The sequence below is a fragment of the Ambystoma mexicanum genome, chromosome 1p (assembly GCF_040938575.1).
Source record: "Ambystoma mexicanum isolate Mex_15411 chromosome 1p, UKY_AmexF1_1, whole genome shotgun sequence".
Lineage (NCBI taxonomy): Eukaryota > Metazoa > Chordata > Amphibia > Caudata > Ambystomatidae > Ambystoma > Ambystoma mexicanum.
In genome coordinates, this window is record NC_090921.1 from 179,111,477 (window position 1) to 179,138,459 (window position 26,983).

Genomic DNA, 26,983 nt, shown 5'->3' on the forward strand with positions numbered 1-26,983 from the left:
ACCAAGTAACAACGCCATGCATGTTGAGTTCCCTGTATTTGTGTGGTGTTGCAGCTCCTCAGCCCCTACCTCGTTCCTAAAAATAGTATGTTGACCGCTGAGATATATAGTGTTCGAATACAACTCACTGGATCCTATTTATCCCACAGCAGCCTGATGCTGCACTGAACCAATTCTGAACAATCATGAACCACTTACTCCATTCGAGACACTGGTAAACGGCCTACTGCAAGATCCACCTTATGATACTACCCCTCAGGTTAGTCCTGTGCCTTCCTACGCATTTTAACTTCACTGATGGTGTACCAGAATTATGGAAAGCTTTTAACTGTCATGATCATGATCAATAGCCTCTTACCACTGCAGGCATTAATAGAGTCCCCTTAACTTTCATTCTTTCTTAGGGAGACCTATTCCAGGCCCTAGATGAAGGCACCTTGCCGAAACGTCTGAGGACCAGCACCCTGGTGTGCGCCACCTGGCCCTTCCAACTTTATGATTTATATCCAGACGTCGACCATGTGTTAGGTCACCCTCCAGCCTGGCTAAATACAACCAATCATATTACCTATTAGCTATGTTTCTTTGTTTGGTTGTACTATGTAATTTTAGCTATCACTTGTCACTATAGGTGGTGGTTATGCACTAAATTCTTTAAGCACAAATCCACTCTAGTGATGTAGAAACAAAATTGTATTACCTTTTCAGTTGCCAAAAAGACTTTGTAATTGTTTTCAAAGAAACTACCTGTATTTGGGTGCCTGAACCCTTTTTTTATAAAGAAAAATGCTAAAAAATTCAAATGCATGACTATGAAATGCATGAACAGCCAATGAAATAAAAGCTGTACCAAGTTTTTAATTTTGTCTGCACTATCAATTGATTGGTTGAAGTACTATTGCATACTGAAGAAATTCAAATGTGTGTTATATGACAGAATAGGTTTACAGTAATTAGAAAGTAGACCGGAAAACGCAGTGATCAGGACAACCTCCTTGTGTATCATGTTTAAATAGCCCCTAGTCCTGACACTCCTAGGGCCTTCCCTCCAGTCGCCATCAAAAATATATACACATCAAAAAACGCATTTAGACGACAACTAACATATACCAAAGAAGCACAATTATACACAGTTTATGTAATAAACATTCTAAAATTCTTTAAAACTGCCTAAAGTGTAAAACCATACATAAAAATGATTAATAAAAACACCCTTCCTATACAAAGCTAAAAACCAATAGTGCAGTGTCCCCACAAATAATTTTACAGTACAACGATAATGTGCAAACTTGCTAATAAAGTGCAAATAAAGTTGAGTGTTGGTTTGGCAGAGCCAGACTGCTCCTCTTATTTGAGGATGCCGAGCTGGAGAAATCCACTAACTAATGTCACTCTTGTTCTGCCTATAGGGGACCAGGAACTCCATCTAATACCAATTGGTCACACTGTTTACTTTCCAATGTGTAAGAACCAACATGTTTCATCCATCATAAAGAAATTAGAATTGTTCTCTGTAGACTTCCTCAGGGGAACCAACTTCAAATTATTTGAGCTAGACTCAGTCTCTAACACCTTCCTATAACTAATGTCTATTCAAAAAGGCACGTGATTGTGTCCTTCAACACGTATGAAGTGTGGCAGCACGAAGTCCAAAGACCTAAAAAATGGGGATAGAGGATGGAAGAAAAGAAGAAAAAAGAGAGGGGATGGCAATTGGCAACAGACCAAAGCATAAACCTTCTTCAGAATTACTAACAGTAATTCTAGGGAATTCAGACCTCATACACATTTAGTATAGGCCACACTTATTCATGGGGAGTAAAACCATCAGTAACATTTAGATTACTTAACAGTAAGTCTAGGGTAGTAGACCCTGTCAGTCATGCAGTGACACTCCGTTAAGGAATCACTTAGTAAACCAACCCTGTCACCGGGATATTTTTCTGAATAGTGGAACACAGATTCAAGGAAAAGTATAAACCTATGTCTACATTCAGGGTAACAGTTATACTATGTGAGTAAGACCTTATGGTGTAATATACAAATACAGTTGCTTTTCAGATCAGTGGAACACAGGCTAAGGAAAGCAATAACTCTTTAACTTATTTTAGGATGGCACACAGCTATTCAACATAAGTAAAGCCCAACGCAGACTTATTCTAGTATTCTGCTCAGGCTATACAGCAGGTCAGGGGAAGCAAGAACCAGTTGGTAAACTCATACACTCATATTTTGGGAAAGAGGCATAACTAATTCATACGTGAGTAAAATAACCATACATATACTTTACAGAATGGCAGAAAACATTCAAGGCAAGTTACTCACTCTCAGTTACAGTTACCAACCAACTCTTTTACAAGTAAGTAACTTTTAAACACGTGTTATACTTTTCAAGGCAGAACCCTTTTCTTATTGAGTCCTTCCCTAGTCTATTGCATGAGTTCTGAGACAGAAGAGGGACCCTAGTAGTCTAGGAACCAGCTGAAGGAAGGATGAGATGGAGTTGCAGGAAAAGTTGAGTTCCTGAGGCAGTATCTTCAAAACAAGTACGTCGTTCACTTTAGAGTTAGAAAGGGTCTGAGGACTTCTGAGAAGATACCCTAGGAGGATTCCAGCAGTGGGCCTGGATGAACTTGCTGAGAGGACGCCCAATCACAGAAAACACCCAAAATGCTTTACAGAAATCACAATGGCTTAAGGTAAGTAAATACCCCAGCCAACACAGTACCTCGGCACAGAAGAAGAGTTGCAGTAGGAAGACTTCAGGATCTACAGCAAAAAACTTGTCATGAAGACAGAACTTTGGAAGGGATCTTATAGCAGGGATCAATGGGGAAGGCTTCAGGCAAGAGTTTCATCGCAGCTGGATGCGGCTCAGTGGTTTTGGCACCCTTTCCAAGCGCCAGGAGAAGACTGAATATCGCTGGTTGGATTCTCATCTCTTTCAAGGTCCAGCACTCTGGTGTGGGGACTTCTCTGACTTAAATCGTGTCTCCTAAGAGCCAGGAGGAGGCCACAAAAGTTTAATCTCAATTTGGAAGACGGTGCACCGCCTGATGGCTCGAGGTGCCTGGGTATTGGGCTATTGCAGCCTCTCAAGTGCACAGCACGACGTGGGATGGCTCAAAATGCAGAACTTATTGAGTGCAGTAGATCTTACCAGGCTCTGGGTCGGGGTCGTCCTTTTTGGGATTCCCCTAGTCGATTGGAAGGAAGGGTTGCAGCAGTCTCCAGTTACACAGCAGGCTCTCCAGTCACTTGAAATCACTACAGCAGTCTTTTCTTCATCTTCTGTTTCAGCGCCAGTGGTCGACTTGTCAGCAGCTTCCAGGTTCTTAACAGTATTTAACAGGAACTACAGCACAACATCTGTAATCTCTCCTAGAATTTTACCGAAAGGGGCGGTCTGGCTGTCAAATCAGGACAGCCTTCTTCCCCATTGAGACTGCGCTCCTTTCAGGCAAGGTGAAAGACAAAGGGCTGCAGAGCTTTAGACTCCTTCCTCGCTTCCTGCCTTCTCAGACACTCTGGAGCCTTGGCAGGGAATACAAAGGATTACTGCTCAAGACACAACTTCCACTGGGGCCGTTCCTGCCTAGAACCATAGGGGAAGACCTCAAACTACAAGCAAAGAAGAAATTGCGAAAGGAACCCACCATTTTTGAAAATGATGGTCCTTCTGTGCATTACGGAGGCTGACTTAAAAGCCTGCAAGTAAAAATGACTAAGTCATGAAGGTAAAACCACTGCCACCCCATTCAAGCAAACTTGCAATTGTAACAAAAATGTTACAATTAAGAAAGGGGATTCATTGTATCCCCCCCAGCACTCCACATAAAGGTGGGGTGTGCTGGCTCACTGTATAAAATGTAAAGGGGGATGAAAATCCCTCTCTAATACTTGGGAACTGTAGTTCACCCAAGTACATGAAAGAGAATGGGAGGATAGCTCTGTGGATATGCGCGGATCTTGGAAGCAAGACCACGCTGAGCAAGCGCATGTTCGAATCCCGGATCCGTGCTGGGGGGGAGGGGTCCTAAATAAAACAAACACAGTATAAATGAAATGAAACTAGAGCCTAGATACCGACGGGTTATGTGCACTGCAAATAAATGCAAATACAAAAAAGAATACACAAAAAAGAAGTTAACGGGGGAGCCCATTGGTGCAATCCAGCCTAAGCCCAAAAGTTGTAGGAAACTATAACTTCAACCATACATTATGGATAGATATAAAAAGGTGACCCATAAAAAAGAGTAAAGGTCTGGGTTCGGGGGAGAGGGTGGAGATTTTCCCTTCACCTAGGGACAAGGTCAAATAGTTACCTAGTCAAAGCAAAACGTTCTGGGATTGACACAGGTTGTGAAGATTTATCATGGATATGAAAATCTTACCGAACAGCAGTGGATGTGTTCTACCAACAATTGTGTGAATATTCTACCGCAGGCTATGTCCATAGTCCCGATTGTGCACAATATGGTCACCCAAGTACTAACTTGGTGGCTCCTTTCTTTTTTCACCATTACTAGCGTGGTTGTTCTTTGTCAGCCCTTCTTCTGTCGTCCTGGCAGGGGGAGGTGTGTGTCTGTGTATGTCTGTCTGTGTCCCCCTCCAGGAGTTTCTCACTCCCCTTCCCTTTGTCTGCCTGAATGGAACCAGCTCCCACTGGGGTCTGGCTGTCCTGATTGTTTTGTTTGTGTGTTATTCCTAAGTGTTTCGGTTTATTGTTCTGAGTATTTAACAGTGATTCTTGTGTAAATATAATAAATCTATATTTTAAAACAAATGTATGTGTAAGTGTTTCTTGCATTACTCACTAGGTTCGGCGTACTTACCTACAGCTAATATCTTCCTCTTATTATAAGCCTGACTGCTCTGCCGCTCTACCAAGGTTCCATGGGTACTACAGACTGATGCTAAGAGATTTGGATCTGCAAACCAGTTGGATAGTTTTGTGAAGTCCTACCTTCGAGAGGACTTTAGGAAAAATCTCCTAACAAAAGTAATACAACTTAGTCTGTGAAACTATTTGATTTTGCAGGCATCAATGTTCAATAAAAGTACCACTTTAGAGGTAAGGAATTTAGTACAAAATTCAATGGTGGTGTAAGGACATATCACCAGTTTGCTGTTGGATGTCACGGCACTAAAGCGTGAAAGTGTGTTCTGGATCTGAATATAGTGTCTTAGAAGGCATTAGGAAAGCTAAGAATAATTACCATAACTAGTGGATAAGACCTAAATATGCGGACCTAACCATAAAATGGCAACAATTTATGAATGGATTGCAGTGTCGAAACCCAAAAACATTGTGGCAAACACTTTCACTGGCTTAGGATCCCAGTAGTATTAAAATAAATTGAACTCTATAGCTGAACAAAGCTGCTGAAATATTGAGCTAAAATGTTCACCTCCAAAAGTAAAAAGACCTCGGGATGAGTGTGTGAACATTTTTGGGCCCTGTGGTTTGAGGAAAGTTTACGTGAAATTATTGGTAAAGCCAAGAATTCTAGAGCACCCGGCCATAACAGATTAGCCCATGTCAGTGTTAAAAGCTGACCTGATTAGATGGGCTAACCTGCTGTCTGTTAATTTTACAAAGGTGTGCATCACTAGAACAATTTCTTCGGCCTGGACTAAATCCATCTTGGTACCCATATTTAAGGTTGGGGACCGTTTACTTCCAGAGAATTACCGGTAAGGTATTCGCCACATGTGTTTTAAAGCATCTTTAAGCTTGGGTCGATGAGCACATTTTGCACCTTCTTTCAGACAGGCTTTCGGACAGGATTGAGCACTATTTATAACATCATCCTATTGGATATATTGAGCGCCTGTGCGTGTTACAAACCACGTTCGTCCCTATTGATTACCTATGTGGATTTTAGTGCTGCTTTCGATCTGGTAAACTGAGAAGTTTGAGTTGTCCGCCTTGACTGTTTATTATAGAGCTGCACTCTTAATAACTCTGCTAAAATTCTACTTTGGAATGGTGGAACACTATCTGGCCCTATTAACATCAATAAGGGTGTTAAAAAAGGGTGTATACTGGCGTGCCTCCTTTTTAATATATATTTAGCAGATTTAATAGGACGCTTAGAATCACATGGTAAATGTCCGCCTAAAGTTGGTTCAACCTTGCTGCCTGCAATGTTCTATGCGGACGATCTCGTAATATTCGATAATACTTTTGTTGGTATTGAGGTATTATTGAATGACTTGGAGAGATACGCCGTGGATAATGAATTTGTTGTAAATCTTACCAAGACAAAAGCCATGCGAATATCCCCGAAAAAAGTAAATAAGCTCACAATGAATACTACATTGCGAACGATTAGCTATATGATTTTGTACAAGTACTTTGACATTAGTTATGGCCACGGCGGCTTTTCACATATGGCAGTTGGTTGCTGGAAAGCTGTCACTTTAATTTTAATGCACAATAGCAGTGGATTTTATTGAAAATGTATTTATTATAGAGATAAGTCTGATCTTTTTTTTTTAGTACTTAGTGGAAACATGAAATGTTTAATTGCTGATTTTGTAATACTGTAATATAATATTTGGTTTTCAATATAGTGTAAAAGGTGACAATGCTCAATCAAAAGCACTTAATAATAAAAAAGAAAAAGTACTACGGTATGGAAGCGCTGGCAATGAGGCCTGGACTGGTCAAATAGAAGTGATATTTTTATTTTTTTTGATCTCCCACAGTCTCTTCCTATGCAGTATCTGCGCCTGGCGCTAGGGCTCCTTTCTTTAAAATCCTTGGCACAGAGGAGGCAAGGAGAATTGTACCTCAAGACGAAGTCCATTTCTAAATGTGACTTGTTTACATTAATAGCTTCCTCTTCTAATAATGAGGTCTGGAAGAAGGGCCATCATTTTCGTTAGCCTAAACAATTACCTGTTCGAGCTTTTGAAATGAACACAGGATTTTACTCGAGGCACGACCTTCAAATCCTTGAAAGGTGCATTATCCAAAAGAATAGCTCACTGGGATTGGACTTCAAATTATGACCACCTAGCCAAACGTCATGGTTCCACCTCCGTGTCCTTCATTGTGCATCGTTATTTGAGACCCCAACCTTAATTATGCAGGTCACGATCCAGAAATGCATAGGTTTCGTCTTTTGATGCGCACTAATCAATTACCAGTGCAAGCTACCCATGGTGTTGGATGGAAATTGGCTGAAGAGGCTAGATTTTGTAGAATCTGTAAGCTCCCTGATAAACTCTGAAACACATTTTCATTGAGTGCTCGAAGTTGGGTCTATTGTATATGACATATTTGGGTTACTTGGTTCATAATTATGCTGCTATCTTTAACCAGGAATAGTGGTGCTATGTCTAAACACAGATTTGATGTGGACACATATTGCACTATATCAAGTGTGGATATATATTAAGGAAAATTATTTTCAGAAAATACCACTGACAAATGTTGGTATAAGTGCAATGGATGTAAAACATTATTGGCAAATGCTCTGCAAATATTTTGTTTTATTTTTATGGATGTTTTTAATCTGTTGATCTTGTATGTCATTGTACTACTGCAATTGTTTTCATTGTTTTGAAATATGAATTATTTATTGAGATGTTAGTTGTAGTATATTTATTGTGAAGTTTTTATTTCTCCTTTTTTCTTTTATGCATAAGATTTGTGTAAGGTTCATTTGAACAAAATACATGTAAATGAATAGGAAAATGGGTTTACCCCAATCTCTGTGGTAGATAAGCTTAGTTTACTTTGGGGGGTTGGGGGGATGTTGTCTCTGAGGAATCTGTTTAGAACAGCTTTACATTTGATGGCAAACCTTGGCTATCCCTGACATGGTGTGCTCAGTCTGTTGGCTGTGCCCTTTGGGCAAGCTCACATTTGTGATGGCTTTTTAACACCTGCATTTTCCTTTGCTTGCAGGGCCCCAGATGGATCCTGCCTGCTGGCCAACAGTGCAGATAACATCCTACGTCTCTACAACCTTCCTCCGGAGCTGTACTGTGACGACTGGGATGGTATTGCAGAAATGGTAGGGTTGGCCCTCTGCTCTTGGTTGGAGATAGTATAGGTGCAACAGACCAGTTGATTCCCCCATCCTACTGCCACTCCATCTTTGCAGAATTTCATCCTTGCTCCTCTATTCTACTTCTATCTGTGATTTGCTTGTCCACTCTTCAATATATCCTTTCTTGTATGTTTCACATTCCTTTTGTCTTTGTTCTTCATTCTACCCTGGTTTCTTCACCCAGTAATTTCCTTCCCCTCCATTCCTGACCTTACATTTAAGGTACATTTTCTGTTTTGGTGTCTATACGCTTTCTCAAGTTCCAACTTTGACCGATCTCAAACAAATCTGAGCACAGGAATAAGAAACCTCCACCCTAAACTCTCCCTACCGCAGTTCTCTATAAATGCCTTTACCTGGTTAGCTGAAAAAAACGTCTGTTTTGCAGTTCACTGCTCTTTGTCCTCCTTCCTGAGGGGGGTGGCTGTCCAAAGGAAGAGTGTGCTGGGTCTCTCTGCATGAGCTCTGTTACCAAACAAAGCATCCCAGGTTTTAAGAAGGATTTTCAGAATCCAAACTGAGTGACCAGGGAGAAGACAGTTGTCTTGCCAAACATTTATCAAGGTAGGGTAGCTGATCAGGAAGTGTTAGCCACAGGAGGGCAGGGGAGGGGATTGGGGGAGGTTGGGCCTACAACAACAACTCTTGAATAACTCTTCTTCCCTCTGACTCTGTGTTTAGCCCTCTTGTTTTATTCTAATAATGTTTTTCATTGGACATGCTCCCAAGTATTGCTCTAAATGCAACAGTGATATTAATGTCCACACTCTAGCTATTTAAGTCACCTGTGCCATCCCAAATGGGTACTTGCTGATTTAGAGAAACTAAGAGTGTGTATTTTGGAGTGTATTTGTGTGTTACTATTATATTGCCCCTTCTGAAGAAAGCTTACTCAAACTGACTGTTAAATACATTATTAATTGTTTAATCACGAAACCTTTTGTGTTTATTTGAATACTTGTCACTGTGAATCTCTGTGTAACTCCCCCTACAGCTCACATTGACCCCTCTTGAGATTAGCCTGGCTGCTCAACATGCTACCAACCTGTGTAGTACAGACTTCTACCAAAGATCGGGTTCCTATTGCCAGGAGGTCAGGGTTGTTGCAGTGCATCCAAAGGGTACTGCATACAATCTTGCCTAACAACCATGCCTCCTGGTACCCTGAAGCTATTAAACGTTAGAACCGTTTATGCTCAGGCAGTTGCTAAGGCCCTACTTGGTATTTTTTTCAAAGTATGATTTCCTAAGGAGGTTGTATCTGACAGTGGGTCAAATTGTATGTCCCACTACATGTAGGCCATGCGGAAAACCTGTGGGGTCACCTACAAGTTCTCAACTGCCTACAACCCCCAAACAAATGGATTGGTAGAGAGGTTTAATTGAACAATGAAGAGCATGATTGGAGCTTTGGAAGAACCACTTGGAAAAAAGTGGGACCTTCTTCTGCCATGCCTTCTATTTGCCTATAGAAAAAATCCTCGAGCTGGAGTGGGCTTTAGTCCCTTTGAGTTACTTTATCGTCATCCTGTCGGAGGTCCTGTGGCCCTGATCAAGGAGGATCTTGAGAGTGCTCCTTCCTCAATCCAGTAAGGATTACTGACTATGTGCTTAGGCCTCAGACATAGGATGGCACAAATTATGACAGTCTACTGAGCATTTGGAAGCTGGTCAAGCATTGGCATGACCAGAAGGGAAACATGGTGGAGTTCACTCCAGACCAACAAGTTGTCATAGTCCCAGTAGGCAGAGGACCTTGCAGGGCAAATGGACAGGAACCTTCAAAGGTGTAGGAAAACATGGAGAAGTCAACTATTTAGTAGACTTGGGCAACCCCAAAGAGGCCCCCAGGGTCTTTCATACCAACTGTCTGAAAGCCTATGTTTCCGGACCAGGGAGAAGAGCAAGGCTCCTAGCTTCTGATCAAGAAGAACAGAGTGAGCCTCTCCCAGATCTTCTAAGTGGTCACCGTTCAGATGGGTCATTAGAAGGGGTAAAACTCTCTAATAATCGGACAATGCAGCAACAGCAGGAGTGCAAAGTTTTCTTAACTCACTTTGCCCCTCTGTTTTCATTTACACCAGTCTTGATCCCTTAGGGCCAACATGACATTGACACTGGTGATAGTGTACCTATTAAAAGCATGGGCTACATGTCGTATAATGTGAGGAATCACATAAAAGAAGAGGGCAATAAAATGCTTGACCTTGGAGCGATTGAAAATTCCACAAGTCCATGGGCTAGCCCAGTAAAAACTCATTTGCTCCTACCTAGAGGCAGATTGGTAGATTACACTGCCAATCTGTTACATGTGAGGGCTAAATTACATTCCCCATCCAGTTGGAGTGGGGAGGAAGAGGGACACTCCTTCACCACCCAGCCCCTTCCCCCAGCCCCGATCCCACCCTTGTTTTATAAAAAAAAAAATCCCTGGTGGTCTAGTGAACCCACACCCCCAGCAAACCCAAATGTACCCCTTCCTAGGGGCAGATTGGTAGATTACACTGCCAGTCTGCCCCTGGGAGGGCTACATGACATGCCCACCATCCATTTGGGGTGGGGGTAGAGGTAGAGGGCCCACGCCCCTTTTTATATAAAGAAATTCCTGGTGGTCCAGTGGGCACCCACCCCCAGAACAACCCCAACAAATAAAACCTTTTGTTTTTAAAAAAAACATGTATTATTTTTCCCTTCCATAGGGGCAGATGGGCACATTAGTGTGCCTATCTGCCCCCAGGGTGGGCTAAAAGTACTGCCCCATGCTTTGGCGGCAGGAGGGGGCCTCTTATATACTAAGCGGCCCCCTCAGCCCGCCCCCACTTAAAAAAATTGATCCCTAGTGGTCTGGAGGCATTGCTGGGCATGTGTCGAGCGATCCGCGCCAAGCAATGCTTGAAGGAAGGTGTCGTTGGAAAGGGGGGAGTCTCCCCTTTCCAACGACACCTCCTTCAATCAAAATGGCATAGTAATGCCAGAGATCGAGGGAGGAACCAACCTTCCATTTCACTGCTGCAGCCAGAAATGGCTGGGCAGTTTTACATGGTGTCATGTCAGCGCGCATTACGCATGCTGACGTGAAACTGAAGGAAATCCAACCCCCGAGCCGTGAGGAGGAACCTACTCCTCACATTGCCCGGAGGTCAGATTTCCAGTTTGCAGAAATGCTAAAAAGGACGAGGTATCTTGTCCTCCGCCTTGCAAACGTAGTGCTGAGGACAAGATACCTCGTCCTTAGCACTTAAGGGGTTAGATATATTGGTGCCCAGTTCTCGGAGGTATGTGGCCATGAGGTTTTTGGTTCGGTAGACTTCAAATGTATCACATCATTCTTTGTTTCTTGTAGATTTTGATTGTCTCCTCTCAGAATCTGGTCCAGGCTGACCGGCTCCCTTTGTCAATTTTCGTTGATGGCTTAACTTTCTTGTGAGGCCCTTTCTTTTGGGACTCTTACTTTGATTCAAAGTAAGAGACTGTAGGCCATGTATAAACTGTTTTTACAGAATTTGTTATTCTTTGTGCCTACTGATATTTTGATTTAGCATCCTAATTTGATCTTATTAATTCTGCGTTGGTCTCTGGTTGGGTAGTACGTTTTTTATTTTCCTTTCTCTTTCTTTCGGTTTCTGCTCCCAACTTCCTTAGCGCCCATTATTTAAGTGTCATTGGTCACCTCCAGTGCCTCCGCTGATGGACCTTCACCCATCAGTGAGTCATTAGCTGCGTAAGCAAGCCTTATGAACTCAGAGAACGGAGTCAGACAGGGGGGTGTTATCCAGGTCTACGTAACAGTAGGATGGACTATCTTTTCCCCCCCCCCCCACACATGTCCCAGGTCTTAAATAGTCACCACTCCCTTTGTTTCGCTCTTTGAAGCAAGTGTTGCTTTTTATAGGCGTTATCCCTTCATTTGCCATTTGGATCTCCCCTATTTTTGACTGTTGTTTTACAACTTCTGTTTTGAGGTAGTTTAGTGCTTCTGGTATAGTCTCATTTAATACCGTCTTCAGCCCAACCAAGGTTGATTCGGTATTGCTCATCTCTTTGGACAACTCCAGCAATGTACCCGTTTGGGTTTGCACCTCTGTTCTCAACATCTCAAATATATTCACTAATGATGTTAATACGAAGTTCAAAGCGGAGAAAGTGGCGGTTGATTCCACTGTATCAGCCTGTTGTGTTTGCATATCCATTAATTGACCTTTAGGCGATGATTCAGACTTTCGCGAGAGAGCTTTTACAGAATTCGGGGCGTTTGTAGGTATAATATTGGCCCAACTTGGGATAGATGAGTAAACCAAAGGGCTTCTTTCTAGTGCATCCCTTTGAATAGGCATACTGCTATTAACGTTGTCCACTATTTCAAAGAGATTTGCATCATCAGACTCCAGCACTTAATTACTTGGGAGCATTCATTGATTTATTTCTGTATATTTACAGTTTTGAGTGTATATTCCAGGCCACCTAGCAACGTGGCCCATAACTGAAAGGTTGAATTAGTTTGTGTCTCGGGAAGCAGAGGATCCCTCAAGTTGTGATCATTTGTGGTTGTATACTGATAGGCCTTTATATTGACTTAAGCCATAGCCTCCATTGGAAGCGTATTTCTCTTACTTCTTTCCTTCTGAGTGTAATTTGCTAGAGCTGGTTCCTCCATGAATGCAAAAGCAGAGTCCAGTTCCGGAGCTCTAAATCGTCAGTCAAAGCATTGATTCTTAGATTATAACCTTTCATCATATTGTACAACTGAATTCAACACTGACTTTTGGGCCCAGGTACCTGCTCACCCTGCCACTCATCTGCAATGCCTCCTAGCAATCCCTTGCACTGGGGTCTGTATCTGTAACCCTACAGTTTTTGTTTTATTTATTTTCTCCTTGCTCAGCACTTTTCCGCCTCCTCTTCTCCCCCCCACGCACTTTACCATGCACTTGCACATACTCGATGTCACTGGGCCTACTAAGATCGTTGTTGTGTTGTGTTCTCCCTTGTACCTCTCCCTTGCCTTGTCACGCTCTGAAAAACTTGTGTACGAGCGCGATACAAATAAAATATCAATATCAATCAAAGCATAAAATAAGCAGTGTCCCAGAGCAATTCACTATGATATTCTGTAGGTTTGCTAATTAAATTGGCACTTGTGTAGCAAAGTTAGCTATTTAAGTTACCCTGTTCAATGAAAGCACCACCTTGCCTTCAGAGCTCTCTGCCCTCTTTTCTCTGTTCACTGCAAGTTCAAAGGGGCTAATGGAGAGAGAGGCAGCAGTAATCATCCTCTTCAATTGTGTGCCAAAAAGTGCTACGCACATTTTATTTTTATTTTTCAAATAATTGCAAAATATCGGGATAATACTGTTATTAAGCGAACTGTATCCTGTCTGCTATGACCAGTACGTGTTAGTTATTTTTGTTTAAAAAGGCTTTCAATTCGGTTTCTAAAAATGTAATAGGTTACATAATGCATAATTACAGTATTGCTACTGTAAAACACTGCATTGTCTCCATGCTTTACAGTGAGGTGTATCTAAATCTCAGTGTCAACTAGATTTCATTTTGTTGGGAAAGATGCATCATATGATGAGTGAACACCATTGAAAATGTACATGACCAGGCAGATAAATGCTTTGATGGCAAACATAGTCCTTTGGCCTGCTGGTTACATACAGCTTTCAACTGGTGCTCAACCCATGAGCTGATCCCATACTCCTTGACATTCTATCTCCCCATGTTGGTTTATACCGGCTACCCTGAAAGGGAGATGGCCACAAACTACAATATTCTGCCTAGTTTGCCGAGTTCTCTGCTTGCTATGCCTTCCACTCTGCTTAGTCTTTTACATAAGTAATACACAAAGCTAACTTGATATTTGCTTGAAGTAGTGATCAAGTTTCCTACAGTCTGTACATCTACAGACCTACTTCAAAAGTGTACATTGTAGTTGGCCTCCAGAGCTCACTATGCTCTATGATTATGATTGTATTATATGTTTGCACCTGCAGTAGAGGGAGCTGGCCAAACTGTTTTGAGAGCCTTTTTATTATATCCATTTATTTGTGTCCATTCATGCAGCTAACCTTTTTACAGACACTCAGCCAGGGCTCGCAAAGTATTTTCACTGATTCGCATAGTCGCATAGATTTTAAGAAGGGCCAATACCATTTGCAGGGGATGTTCGAAACATTTATTTAAACTTTACTTTGTTCGCAGTTAATGTCAAATAAAAGTTTCACTGTGCATGGCTGGCCTCTGGGTGGCAGCAGTGTGCCAAACTAAAGTGGGTTTGTGGTGACATGCACCATTTTACAGAAAGTATTTGCAAGGCCTGACTTATCTCACTAATGTCTTCAGCGGTATACAAAACTGCTGTATTGTTGCTCCTTTTATATCTTGGGGACAAGTATCTTCTGGTGGCATTAAAAACATTACTACGAAATTGCTAATGAAATGGGTTTGTTTGCTAATCAAGAAAAATATAATTAGCAAACTCTGCTAATCAATTTTTGAAAACTAATGTATGCCTTGTCAATATCAGTGCACAGGGAAGGGAGCCCCACTTTTAAGTGTAGACACAGTAAAGTTACTGCTGCCTTCACTGCCGACCGCTACCACATTCCGCGCCATATAAGGGCTTTTCATATATGGACATTTTGGGCATGAGTGGGCAGGAAGAAAGCCAAGGCACAAAATGGCCAAAGGACAGGCGAAAATCTAGTGGCACGTTTTAGAGAACATGGTCCTCTAAATGGCATATGGTAAAATGCAAAAATGCACACGAGAACTCAAACGCACGGGAGAAAAATATCCTCTTCCAACAGCCCACCCTGAACACCTTGTCCTTTGCAACATTACTCTTATTAGCTCACATTAAAGGGAACACAAAAGTATTTTTGTACCTCATGGTAAGGTGATGTGTGAAGTTTTAAAACCACAAGAATTTCACTGAGAGAATGAAAGTTAGTATCCTCTGAGAATGTGATCATACGCAAGGTAAATAAGGCTGCAGGCTTTAATAACCTACAGAACGTCAGGTCAGGGTGCAGACAGTAGCAAAAATATCTGTGTGGGGGTTGGCCCATAGAAGCCTATAGAAGGAAAGCAGCAAAGGAAAATAGTTTCAGACCCCAGGTCTGTTAGGCAAGAATTGATGTATTAACAGGTTTATAGTCATAATGTCGAAAAAAAATGTTGACAGACAAAAATTTCGAAAAAAAAATGTCGAAAATAATAATGTCGACATCCTATACTTATAATGTAAAAAGTCATTTTTTCGAAAAAAAAATGTCGACTTTTTTTTTGACATTATGACTATAAACCCTTAAAACTATCAACACCTCACCCAACACCCCCCCCACACCCCCCAACCACCCTTTCACCCCTCATACTCAACACATACCAATTAATTATTTATTTATTTATTCAATAAATAAATAACCTAAAAAAGGATCATTTACTATGGGGGGGGGTCCCCCCCTCACCCAACACCCCCCCCCCCCACACCCCCCAACCACCCTTTCACCCCTCATACTCAACACATACCAATTATTTATTTATTTATTTATTCAATAAATAAATAACCTAAAAAAGGATCATTTACTATGGGGGGGTCCCCCCCCCTCACCCAACACCCCCCTGCCACCCCCCCACACCCCCCAACCACCCTTTCACCCCTCATATTCAAAACATAACAATTATATATTTATTTATTTAGTCAATAATTAAATAAATAAAAATAGTATTTACTATGGGGGGGTCCCCCCCAACCCCCCCTCACCCAACACCCCCCTGCCACCCCCCCCACACCCCCCCAACCACCCCTCATACTCAACACATCATATATATATATATATATATATTTATTTATTTATTCATACAATAAATTAAATTTCGAAAAAATATCGAAAAATGTCGACATTTTTGTTTGTCGACATTATTGTTTTTCGACATTAATTTGTCGACATTTTGACTGTCGACATTATTGATGTCGACATTATGACTGCACACCGTATTAACACTGTGAGATTACACAACACTTGTCTACTTGTTATTAGGTAACTCTCCTTTTGGTATAGGTCTATATTACAGAAGCAGGCAGTGTGACTGAGCAGCCAGGCCTATCGCAAGAGGGGTACATGTGAGCTGTATAGCTGTAGCAATGAAATTCACAAATATAAGTGTTAGGCAAAGTTTGAATGCAGTACCCTCTGGGAACACTACAAACAACTATGACTACATGTATAGGCAACCCAACCTTTGGTATAAGCTTGTACTACACAGTTTTGGTAACGTGTTGTTCCGCCAAGCTTATCTCAAGAAGGGAAATGTGAGCAGTAGTGGAGTTGCACAAAGATTCACAGTTACAGGTATTCAAATAAACTCTTACAATCAAGGTTTCTTGCATAAACAATTATTAATTTATCAGTCAGATATAAAGCCTTCTTTAGAAGGGAGCAATATAATAGGAACACACAAATACACTTCAATACTGTAAACTTTGAGTTTCAGAATCAGACAAGACCCTTTTGGGATAGCCCACAGACGCAACATACACCCACGGCTGACTTCAATAACAAGGGTGCTGGGGACATTAAAATCTTACTGTTGGTATTCAGAACACTCTTAAAAGTTGGTAAAAGGCAAAGGTTATTAGAAGACAAGACCACCAATATTCTTAAACTGGGCAAATACTTTCAGATCCTCGTAGAAGAGTCATACAATTCAATAGGCTAAGCCAAAGTCAATGGGCAAAAGTCTTTGTATAGGATGCAGCACTTCAGGTAAGTAAATGGAAAAGTCTTTGCACAAGTTCTTCGGGGTCTTTGATAAAAAGCAGAATCAAATGTAGGGCCACAAGCTGATTAGACTTGTGAGTTGTATAAGTTTCAAGCAAATTTACAGTAAGAGGTAAGTTCTCTTAGCCTTGTTTTACAGTGCCTTAGCAAAGAAGAAAAAATGCAGCTGATGACTTCTGTTCCTGTGCAGCTCTGCAGCTCTCACTGTTCCTGGGCCTCAGTCGTGGGGACAAGAGGGAGGACGTTGGGGGACTCCTGCAACGCACCGGGACTGGCAAAAACTGGAACCGGCAACATTCACTTTCAGTGACTGATTCGCGTTTCAGCTCATTGTGACCACCGCAAATAGCAACAATGCGGTTCCTGGCTGTTGAGGTGGGGCTTTCCTTTCTTCTGGGGTCCCACACTCTGTTGAGGGGGCTCAGGCTTGATCAGTCCTGCTTCTTGGGTGTCCGGAGGATCTTCCAAAATCTCTAGGCCAAAGCAATGCACACAATCTGATGTTCCTCTCCCTGGCTCTACGGTTTCCAGCAGCAACTCTGTGGAAATTCAACCAGCTCTGAAATGGATGTCCAGGTGGCTTACTTTGGAGTTGATTGGTCTCACCATCTCAAAGGGAGAAGTCGTCCTTGCAGGGGCTTCTCTGTCGATGCAAAGTTGGCACTGCAGCAGGGCTTCACCGGTCAAACCAACGGTCAAGGAGTTGCAGCAGGCATCCTCTTCGAGCTCTTCTTCGGTTCCTTCGTCCAGTGGTCGACTCTGCCTTCCAAGCCAAAAGACTTGCCTTTTATTCAGTTCTCTCCCATTCATTCCAGCCTAGCTGTCACTCGCCCAGCAGGGTGGCTGTCCTTGCCAAACAGTCGGCCAGCCAATCACCACAGAGTGCATTTGGGTCTCCTAGGAGATTAAGCACAGGGCTTTTCGGGCACCTCCCTCACTTCCTGCCTACCCCAGACACTCGGGAGCCTGGGGCGGGTTTCACTCAGAAACCCCGCCAAAGGCAAAATGAACAAAGAGACCAAACCTAATTTGGCACGCAGAGAAAATCTCTAGAAGGACCTTTCCACAAAGACATGGTGAAAAAAGAAGACCGTGGGCCATTTTATCAAAGATGGCTCTGTGCCATTTTGAAAAAGATGGCTCCTGCGGTTGCTTCACCGGAGCCGCGAACTGTCACGGTAAATGCAAACCACGGTAGTTCAAAACAAAACCACTGCCACCAGCCATTCAGTGAGGAAAGGGTAACATAAAACATGTTACATAAGAAGCTAGACAAAGGGGATACTAAGTAACCCCTCCAGCACTCTATTGTAAGATAGTGTGTGCTGGGTCTAAAAAGTTACAATGATAAGTAAAGTCAATTTCACTTTACTGCTCTGGTAAACAGTAGTTTATCCCAGAGAAGGTATTTAAATCTTGGGAAATCTGGAAGACTTCATGTGTCACTGCACTGAAGGTGCTTTGTGACACAATTGTAAAAGATGATGCCTATGGAGTTTGTCAGGGACTTCATTCACAAGGACAGTAATGTTATTTATATATCACTAATTATACTTTGCAGATTCTGAGGTTGCAGCATCTGAGAATAGCACAGCTCAAAGAGACTGAGGTAAGTACCCCAAGTCTCCACAGTACCTCTGGTTTGAAGAAGAGTGGTCCAGCTGAATTCTGCCCTGTTGCAGCGGTGCAGACCCTGTGTTCCTGAACCTCAGTCATGGGGACTAGAGGGAGGACTTCTGGAGTGCTCCTGCGGCGGCAGTTTGGAGGTCGTTGGCAGCTATGGGCTCTTTTCGGTTCACCAGCACTTCGCGGTTTCACCACTCGGTAAAGAGCACCGTCGCCCATCTCGGATACTGGTTGGGCTTCCTTCACTCCTTGGGTCCTGCACTCTGGTAAGGGGACTCGAACTCTGGTCGTCCTGCTTCTGGAGAGTCCTTGGGAGACTCATGGAGCTTCTGACCGGATTTCAGATGTTGCACTCGACTACGGATTGCTTGACCCCTGGCAATCGGTTCCTGCAGCAGCAAAGAAGTACAGCCAGTCGGAGAAGATGATCCAGTGGAGTTAGTCTTGTGGTTAGTTGGTCCCACTAGCCCAAGGGAAGAAGTTGTCCTTCCCTTCCGGAGCTTCTCTGTCGAATTGAAAAAGGAGTTTCAGCACCGCAGTAAGGCTTCACCGGGCAATTGAAAGGTCCAGGAGGATGCAGCAAGCTTCGTTCACGGTTTCTTCGTCGGGTGTTTGTCCCAGTTGTCCACTCTGCCTCTAGTCCCAAAACCCTTGCCATTTAACCAGGTTTCTCCCATTCATGCACAGCCTAGGCTGTCAATCACACAGCCATCCTAGATACAAAGGACAGGGGCGCTTCAAGGCCCTCCCTCACATCCTGCCTTTCCAGATGCACTGGAGCCAGAGGCGGGCTTCAGGGCTGAATCCTGCGAAAGGCAAAACAAACAAAGGGCTCGAACCTAGCTCGTCGTGCAGAGTAAAACCCAAAGAAAGACCTCACAAACAGAAAATGGCGAAAAAAGACGACCAGGGCCATTTTGACAAAATGGTCACCCATGAATCCTATACTGCAGCTGAGGATTCCGCCTGCGATGGAAAAGCACAATGGTAGGAACATTAAACAACTGACACCAGCCATTTAGTAGTGAGGGTAACATAAACATTTTTACCTGAGAATGTAGGATAAGGGCCTACTAGTTAAACCCCCAGCACTCTACATAAGATGGTGTGTGCTGGCCCTATAAAGAGAAAGGTAAGTAAAGTCAATTTCACTTTACGATTCTTGGGAACAGTAGTTCACACAAAAAAGGTATTTAAACCTTATGAGAAATCTAAAGGATTTCTCAGTGACACTGCACTGAAGGTGCTGTGTCACCATACAAAAAGTAGATGCCTATGGAATTTGTCAGACTCCAGAAACAGAGGCCACACATAATTCAAATCAGGTGAAAGCACAGGAGAGGGTGAGAAAAAGGTCTTGCTCACTCTAGGGTAAAAATTAAAAAGTCAAGCAAAAGAGTTTGGGGTCTCTAAGGTTGAAGGGAATTAGAACAGAAATGAGAATTCTCCCTAAAAAGGTCTTATGAAGAGGAACTTCTAAATCTAGCTAGACATGACACCCATGAAAGCCCAAATGAAGCTTGTCAAAAGCATATCAGCTCATTGTTTTGGTAGAGGCAAATGAGCCAGGATATTGACCGTGTTAGGCAAGATTGTATGCAGTAACCCTCAAGAAGACTACACCAGTCTTGTCCTCTTGGTATTTGCTAACCCAACTATTGGTATAGTTCTGTACTACACACGTTGGTAGAGTGATTGAGCAGCCAGACTTATCTCAAGAGGGGTAAATGTGAGCTGTTGAGCTGTAGCATTGAAATCCACAAATACAAGTATACAAATAACACTTACACTCATGGTTTTCTAGTAAAATAATTAAGTCAGTTTGAAATAAACCTTTAAAAAGGGAAATATGAAACAATAAAAATACACTTCATAGAACTTTCTCAGAATCCATATAAGCAGATATTCGTTTGAGATGCTTCATACACACTTCCTACACCCTGAGGTGACTTCAATTACCAGGACAGGATTGGCATTTATATATCACTTTTTATACTTGGTAGAATTCTGAGGTTTTGGAAAAGGAAAAGGTTAGGGAAGGAAAAAGGTTAACAGGTTCTCGGAGCATGCAAGTACTTTTTCAATCTCCCAATGTAGTCTAGATTAGATCTTTCCCAGCAATGCAAGTTAACTTATGCACCACCTATGAGTGACATTTAGAATCCAAGTCAGTGGATCAGAAGTGTCTGCAGGGATCCAGGTCAGCCATAGTCAATTTGAACAATGTCTATAGAGCAGAGGCACTTCTTTAGATAGCCCAAAGTCTTGCACAAAGTTTAGAGAGTTTGTAACAAAATCACTATTGGGCCACAAGCTGTTAGGCTTGTGAAAGACAGAACTGAGATCAACACTGCAAAAAGCACCTACTGCAAGTCTCCATTGAGATAATGCAAGCTACAGAGAAGAGGTAAGTACCCTTTAGTCAAGACAGTACCTTAGGTTTGAAGAAGAGCATCCAGCTGGATTCTGTTCTGGTTGCAGTCTTGCAGATCCTGGGTTCCTGTGCCTGAGTTGTGGGGACAAGAGGGAGGACGTAAGGAGGAATCCTGCACTGCAGTTTGAAGGTCTGTGGCGGTTACAGGCTCTTTTCAATTCAGTGGCACTTCACGGTTTCAGCACCAGCAAATAGCACCACCGTGGATCATGGACACTTGGCTTCCCTTGCTTCTGGAGTGCAGCACTCTGGTGAGGTGACTCGGGCTTGGTTTGTCCTGCTTCGGGAGGGTCCTCGGGATCTTCCTGGAGATCTGGTCCGGCTCAAAGACGATGCACTCGCCTACAGATTTCTCAACCCCTGGCACTCCGTTCTGGCAGCAGCAAAGAAATACAGCCAGTTGGGGAAGGTCCTCCAGCAAACTTCGTCTTGGGGTTAGTTGGTCCCACTAACCCAAGGGAAGAAGTCGTCTGTTCCGGGGCTTCTCTAGTCAATTCGAAATTCAGCCCTGCAGCATGGCTTCACCGGGGCAGTTCAACGGTCCAGGAGGGTGCAGCAAGGTTCTCTTCCAGATTCCTTCATCAGATGTTTCGTTCAGTCGTCGACTCTGCCTGCAGTTCAACCTTACCTTTCATGCTGGTTTCACCCATTCATGCATAGCCTAGCTGTCACTCACACAGCAGGGTGGCTTTCCTGCAAGGACAGCCAGCCAATCAGCACTGGGTGTATTCAGGTTACCAAGGAGACTTAAGGACAGGGAGTTTCAGGAACCTCCTTCGCTTCCTGCCCTGCCAGACACACGAGCCAGAGGCGGGTTTCAGCACTGAAGCCCTCCAAAGGCAAAATGAACAAAATGGTTAAACCTGGTTTGGTGCGCAGAGTAAAACCCAAGAAAGACCTCTCAAGCAAGAAATGGCGAAAAAAGAAGACTGTGGCCATTTTGAAATGGGCATCCATGGGTGCTATAATGCAGGTGATGGGTTAGTCTGTGGTAAAAACACACAATGGTAGTAAAATTAAACCACTACCACCAGCCTTTAAAAGTCGTGACGGTAACATAAAATGTTTACATGAGTAAGTAGGAAAGGGGCTACTAAGTAACCCCCCAGTACTTCCACATAAGATGGGGTGTAATGGACCTACATAGGAATAACAGGCATGTTAGGTCAATTTCCCTTTACTACTCTTGGGAACAGCAGTTCACCCAAGAGAAGGTGTTTAAACCATAAGAGAAATCCAAAGGACTTCTCTGTGACACTGCTCTGAAGGTGCTGTGTCTCACCATACAAAAGTAGATGCCTATGGAGTTTGTCAGACTACACAACAAAGAAAACCCAAATCGGAGCAAAAATACATGAGGGAGTGGGAAAAAGGTCTCGCTCTCTCCAGGATAGAAATTAAGAGTCCTAAAGTCCAGCAAAAGAGCTGGGTGTCTGTAGGGTTGAATGGAGTTAGCACAGAAATAAGAATTCTCCCTAACAGGCAGCACCATTAGACCTTGACATTCTTATTCACACCACCTGCACTGCAACCCCTTTACTCACAGCCCTTCTGTTTCAACACTAATCTGCCACAAAGCCAGGGGTTTGATGAGGTAATAAACTGCATAAGGAATAGTACCATACTGCTTGCCTTGCCATGCGCTGTGATAGCCATTGCACAGCTATAATTTTAAAGCTACGTTATGAAACCATGTATGGCACTGCTATATGTGAATAATCTTGAGGAGTCATTAGTGATCCCTAGCCTGAGATCTCCTACAATGTGGCCAAAGGACTGCAGCTGCTACCTGATCCTGACCTTCAGGTTGGTATAATGAGGGAGGATCACATGGGAGGAGATGGCTGTTGGGGAGATGTGGTGACCCTATCAGGTGAGACCCGGTATTCTCCCCTTCCATGTGAAGAGGACCCTATAATTCCTAAATTCCTGATGGTATGCTGTCATTATACAAATCCCTACAGTTGTAAAACTCTAAAACCTCTTCTTGCCAGACATTCTAGGCAGGATAACATTCACAACTCCTATGTACTTAACACCTCCTGTTTGATGGTTCTGTGTTTAAATAAAATTCCCAAACAAAATCACCTTGGAAGTCCTATAAAACCTATGGACTTAAATTCCCATGAAGCCTCAAGTACTGAGACAATGAAGAGGAAGGAGTCGTCAATATGGATTAACAGAACCACGAAGCTAAACATGCAGACTAGTGGTTATAGTGAAATCCCAATTCACGGGACATTTAAAAATGGTGTCGGCATCTGTAACGCAGAGAGAAGCCGAACGGAAAGGAAGTAGGGTCATGAGAGAAGGCAGAGAGAGACATGGGAGCAGACCGTGCTGAGGAGAACAGATTTTCTCAAGCTGCTTCTTGCAGACCGTGCCGACCGGCCACAGAAGATCCTGCAGGCATCTGGAAAGGACCGCTGGGCCACCGTCAACAGCGCAGCTGCCGGCAGGGCGGTCAACACCAAAAGCATCAGGCTTACTGGGGAATGCACGCGGAGAAAGCAGAGGAGCAGAGAGCGGGTCCCGGAAGTGGAGGATGCCATCCTGAGACAAAAGCTTCACTGCAACAACGCACCCTGGGTCGGAAGAACTGCCAGATGCTGGTGAGTTCGCCCAGAGCTGTTGGGAACCATGGGTCACCCCGACATGGGTGGGAACCATTAAGAACTTTACTTGAATACTGACAAAGTAGGAAAAAAAAGTCAGAATTTGCACAAATCATGTATGAGATGTCAATATGCGGAAGATTGGAGCCAGTACTGCCACAAGTCAACACTTGGACAAGCCACCACGTATGAAATATCAATGTGGGGAAAGTTGGAACAAGTAGTGCCTCAAGCCAAGAGAGTATAGACATTGAAGGGCTACAACTGTGCTATACTGAAAGATATTCAGAACATTTCAAAAGGAAGACCTGGTGAAAGAAGTACATCGTGCAGTAAACATTTGGGGATAAGATGCCTGGCAGGAGAGTATGCTGGGTGCTTTGCCGACCCCAGAAAGGAATTCCTGGCAGGGAAGTATACCAGGAAATCGGTTTTACGGAGACTGCTGACATTGTGGACAAATACATGGCAGGAGAGTATACCAGGGGATCGGAGAAGTCTACTAAATGCTTCCTGGCAGGAGGGTATACCAGGAGGATCTTGATAAGTTGTTTTCAAAGAGATATTGATACCTTCACCATCCTTAAAGAACTACTCTAACTATCCTTAGGAAGTAACTACCTAAAAGAGACAATTCTGCCATCCTTGCATAGTGGTTATTTGAAAGAGAGAATGTCCTATCCTTGTGAAGTGATTGCTTGAAAGACACTTTTGCCAGCCTCTAAGTGATTCTTTGAAAGAGATGTGTTGCTGTCATTAAAGAATCATTATATTTAAGGGACACTTTTTTGCCATCATACCCGAGATATTCTCCCTCTGGATCCAAGGATTACTTTGTTGGATTTATTTGTTTTTGAACACTTTTTACCGAAATTGCATCAGAGACACATTCTTTACACTTTTTAGTTCATGTTTAGTGTGACGGTCAGATAAATGTTTTGGACAGTATATAATGTTGACGACCAAACACTGATCTTTAGTTTCCTAGGTGGGAAAACTCTCCTTAGGATAGGGACTTTATTTCAATAAAGATGTCTGATGTTGAAAACCCTACCACTTTGCCAGCCTCTCATTTCTGGCCACCCTCCTATCTCACAGCAGATTATGTAGTTCTAGGAGTAACAGTCACTAAAAGGGTAACTTTCTTATTTTCCCCCCAGAAACCTGTGCTGCAGATGGCTGAAGGAGACACAATCTATGACTACTGTTGGTATCCTCACATGACATCCCTCGATTCAGGCACCTGTTTGTAAGTTTGCATTCGTACAGCTCTACCCATCAAGGTCCAAGCACCAAAGGATACATTCTGTGCTAAAGCCTCACTTGGACAGCTAAACAATGCCATCATTTGCCTCTGGGAAATATACATGTTGGAGTATGTAGATTAAGGACTACATGTGGTTCATGGTCTGGAAGTGCCTAGTGTTGTATTCCTGTGTTCTTAGACTCATCATAAGAACCAGTGTACCCTTCCATTGTCTCCAGAGCTGGGGAGCATAAACCACCCACCTTTTTTCAGGACAAGTACAGTGCACGTCTGCTGTGACTCTCCTGCCGCATTGCTGTACTTTGCAGAATGGGATAGTTGATGGCTTTACTCTACACAGCAGCATGATTGCAAGCCAGGTATTAGGACAATATTTCTCCGTAGAGAAAGGAAATGACACATTAAAAGTTCTAGGTATTGAAATAATATTTTGCATATTGAAGCCAGATGCTTTTCTTTGGTCTTTTCTCACTCCTCAGTAAGGCCAATACTTGTCATTCTTTCCCAAAAACGTAACTCTGCTCTTTTTGCCTGCAGTTTTGTCAGCAGCAGCAGAGATAACCCTATACACCTCTGGGATGCTTTCTATGGAAATCTTCGATCATCGTTCCGGCCATACAATCATTTGGTAGGCACAGTAAATATAATGTCCTGCAGATATTCCTGTATGCTTTGACCAACCATTCTACGTTGAATCCAAGTATACCAGGCACAATGATCTTCATTAATGCCATCTTTCTGATTCCAGGATGAGCTGACAGCTGCCCATTCACTGTGCTTCACCCTGGATGGGGCCCGCCTCTTCTGTGGCTTCGATAAGATGGTACGGGTTTTTGACACCTCCCGACCGGGCCGAGATTGTGAGAGCAGGCCGACGTTTGGTAAGTGGAAGACCCTAGGACTAAACCACTGCGACCAGTGGATGCAAATAAATTGTTATCAAAATAAAGATTTATGAGATATATCCACTATCTATGGCTTTTTTAACAGTGTACATAGCGGTCTCTTTTTCTGGCCTCTGAGTTTTCATCTAAGCAGTTGGGGAGCAACCAGGGGAGGAAACGGGGGGGGGGGGGGGAGCAGATAAAATATTCTCAGATTAGTTGGGGAGTGGACGGTGTGTTGACCTGGGTTTTAGGGAGGAGCCATTCCTTGACGAGGAGGGTTGTGGGCTCCTTCCTGAAATATACAAATTAAGTGGTGAGTCTCCCCAGACATTCTTTAGTTAATGATCTTTGTTCATCCAGCAGTCTTCGGATGTAAATTAGCTAGCTGCAACACAACTGTTAGGCAAGATTTGGTGCAGTACCCTTTGGGTGCACTACAACAAACTTGACCTCTTGGCAATAGGAACCCAACCTTTGGTATAAGTATGTACTACACAGGTTGGTAGTGTGGCTGAGCAGCCAGGCTTCTGTCAAGAGGGGTCAATGTGAGCAAGGAGGGTGGTTACACAGAGATTCACAGTGACATGCATCCAAATAAACTCTTACACACAAGGTTTCTTTATTAAACAATTATTAATTTATTCAACAGTCAGTTTGAATAAGCCTTCTTCAGAAGGGGCAATGTAAAGTAACACACAAATACACCCCAAAATACACTCTAAATCAGCAAGTACCCATTTGGGATGGCACACAGGCACTGCCTACACCCTCAGTGACTAGAATAGCTAGGATGCTGTGGACCTTAATATATCACTGCTACATTTTATTTGTATTTATTTTATTTGTAAAGCACACCAGGCCCGAGGGCTTCCGGGCGCATACCTTAGTTACAACATGGTAAAAGGTGAACAGTACAGTAAATTTACAATTATATAAATAAGGCACAAAGCATGAAAAAAACAAGACTGATCAGGAGGCTTAAAGTGAGGCTGAAATTATTGCATGGAAAGAGGTTGGCCTGTAGTGCGGGGTGAGTCATTGGCAGATGGCCAAGCTTTGGTTAAGTTTTTGAATCTGTGGAAGGAAGGTTCAGATCAATACTGAGATGTATGTCAACGTAAAGAGGTTTTAGAATAAGGCGAGAGATCACACAAATATTCTTAAGCAAGTAAGTACTTTTGAACCCCCCCCCAATGCAAAGTAAGTTCACCCTTTCCTGGAAGGAAGGTACCAACACACAATCGGAGGAGAGGAGAGAAGAGTCACCAGGGAGCCAGGCTAGCCAGTGTCAATTGGGCAAAA

The 26,983-nt window shown here is 43.1% G+C and overlaps 1 protein-coding gene across 1 annotated transcript in view; it reads left to right on the forward strand.

Moving 5' to 3' along the window:
- The window catches only part of WRAP53 (WD repeat containing antisense to TP53), a 322,488-nt gene that overhangs the window by 84,427 nt on the left and 211,078 nt on the right, over positions 1–26,983 (forward strand). Inside the window, exons 4-7 of the mRNA XM_069646235.1 lie at positions 7,922–8,030; positions 24,688–24,776; positions 25,332–25,422; positions 25,543–25,675. Coding sequence (XP_069502336.1) covers positions 7,922–8,030; positions 24,688–24,776; positions 25,332–25,422; positions 25,543–25,675 — 422 coding nt within the window. The remainder of the gene's footprint in view (positions 1–7,921; positions 8,031–24,687; positions 24,777–25,331; positions 25,423–25,542; positions 25,676–26,983) is intronic.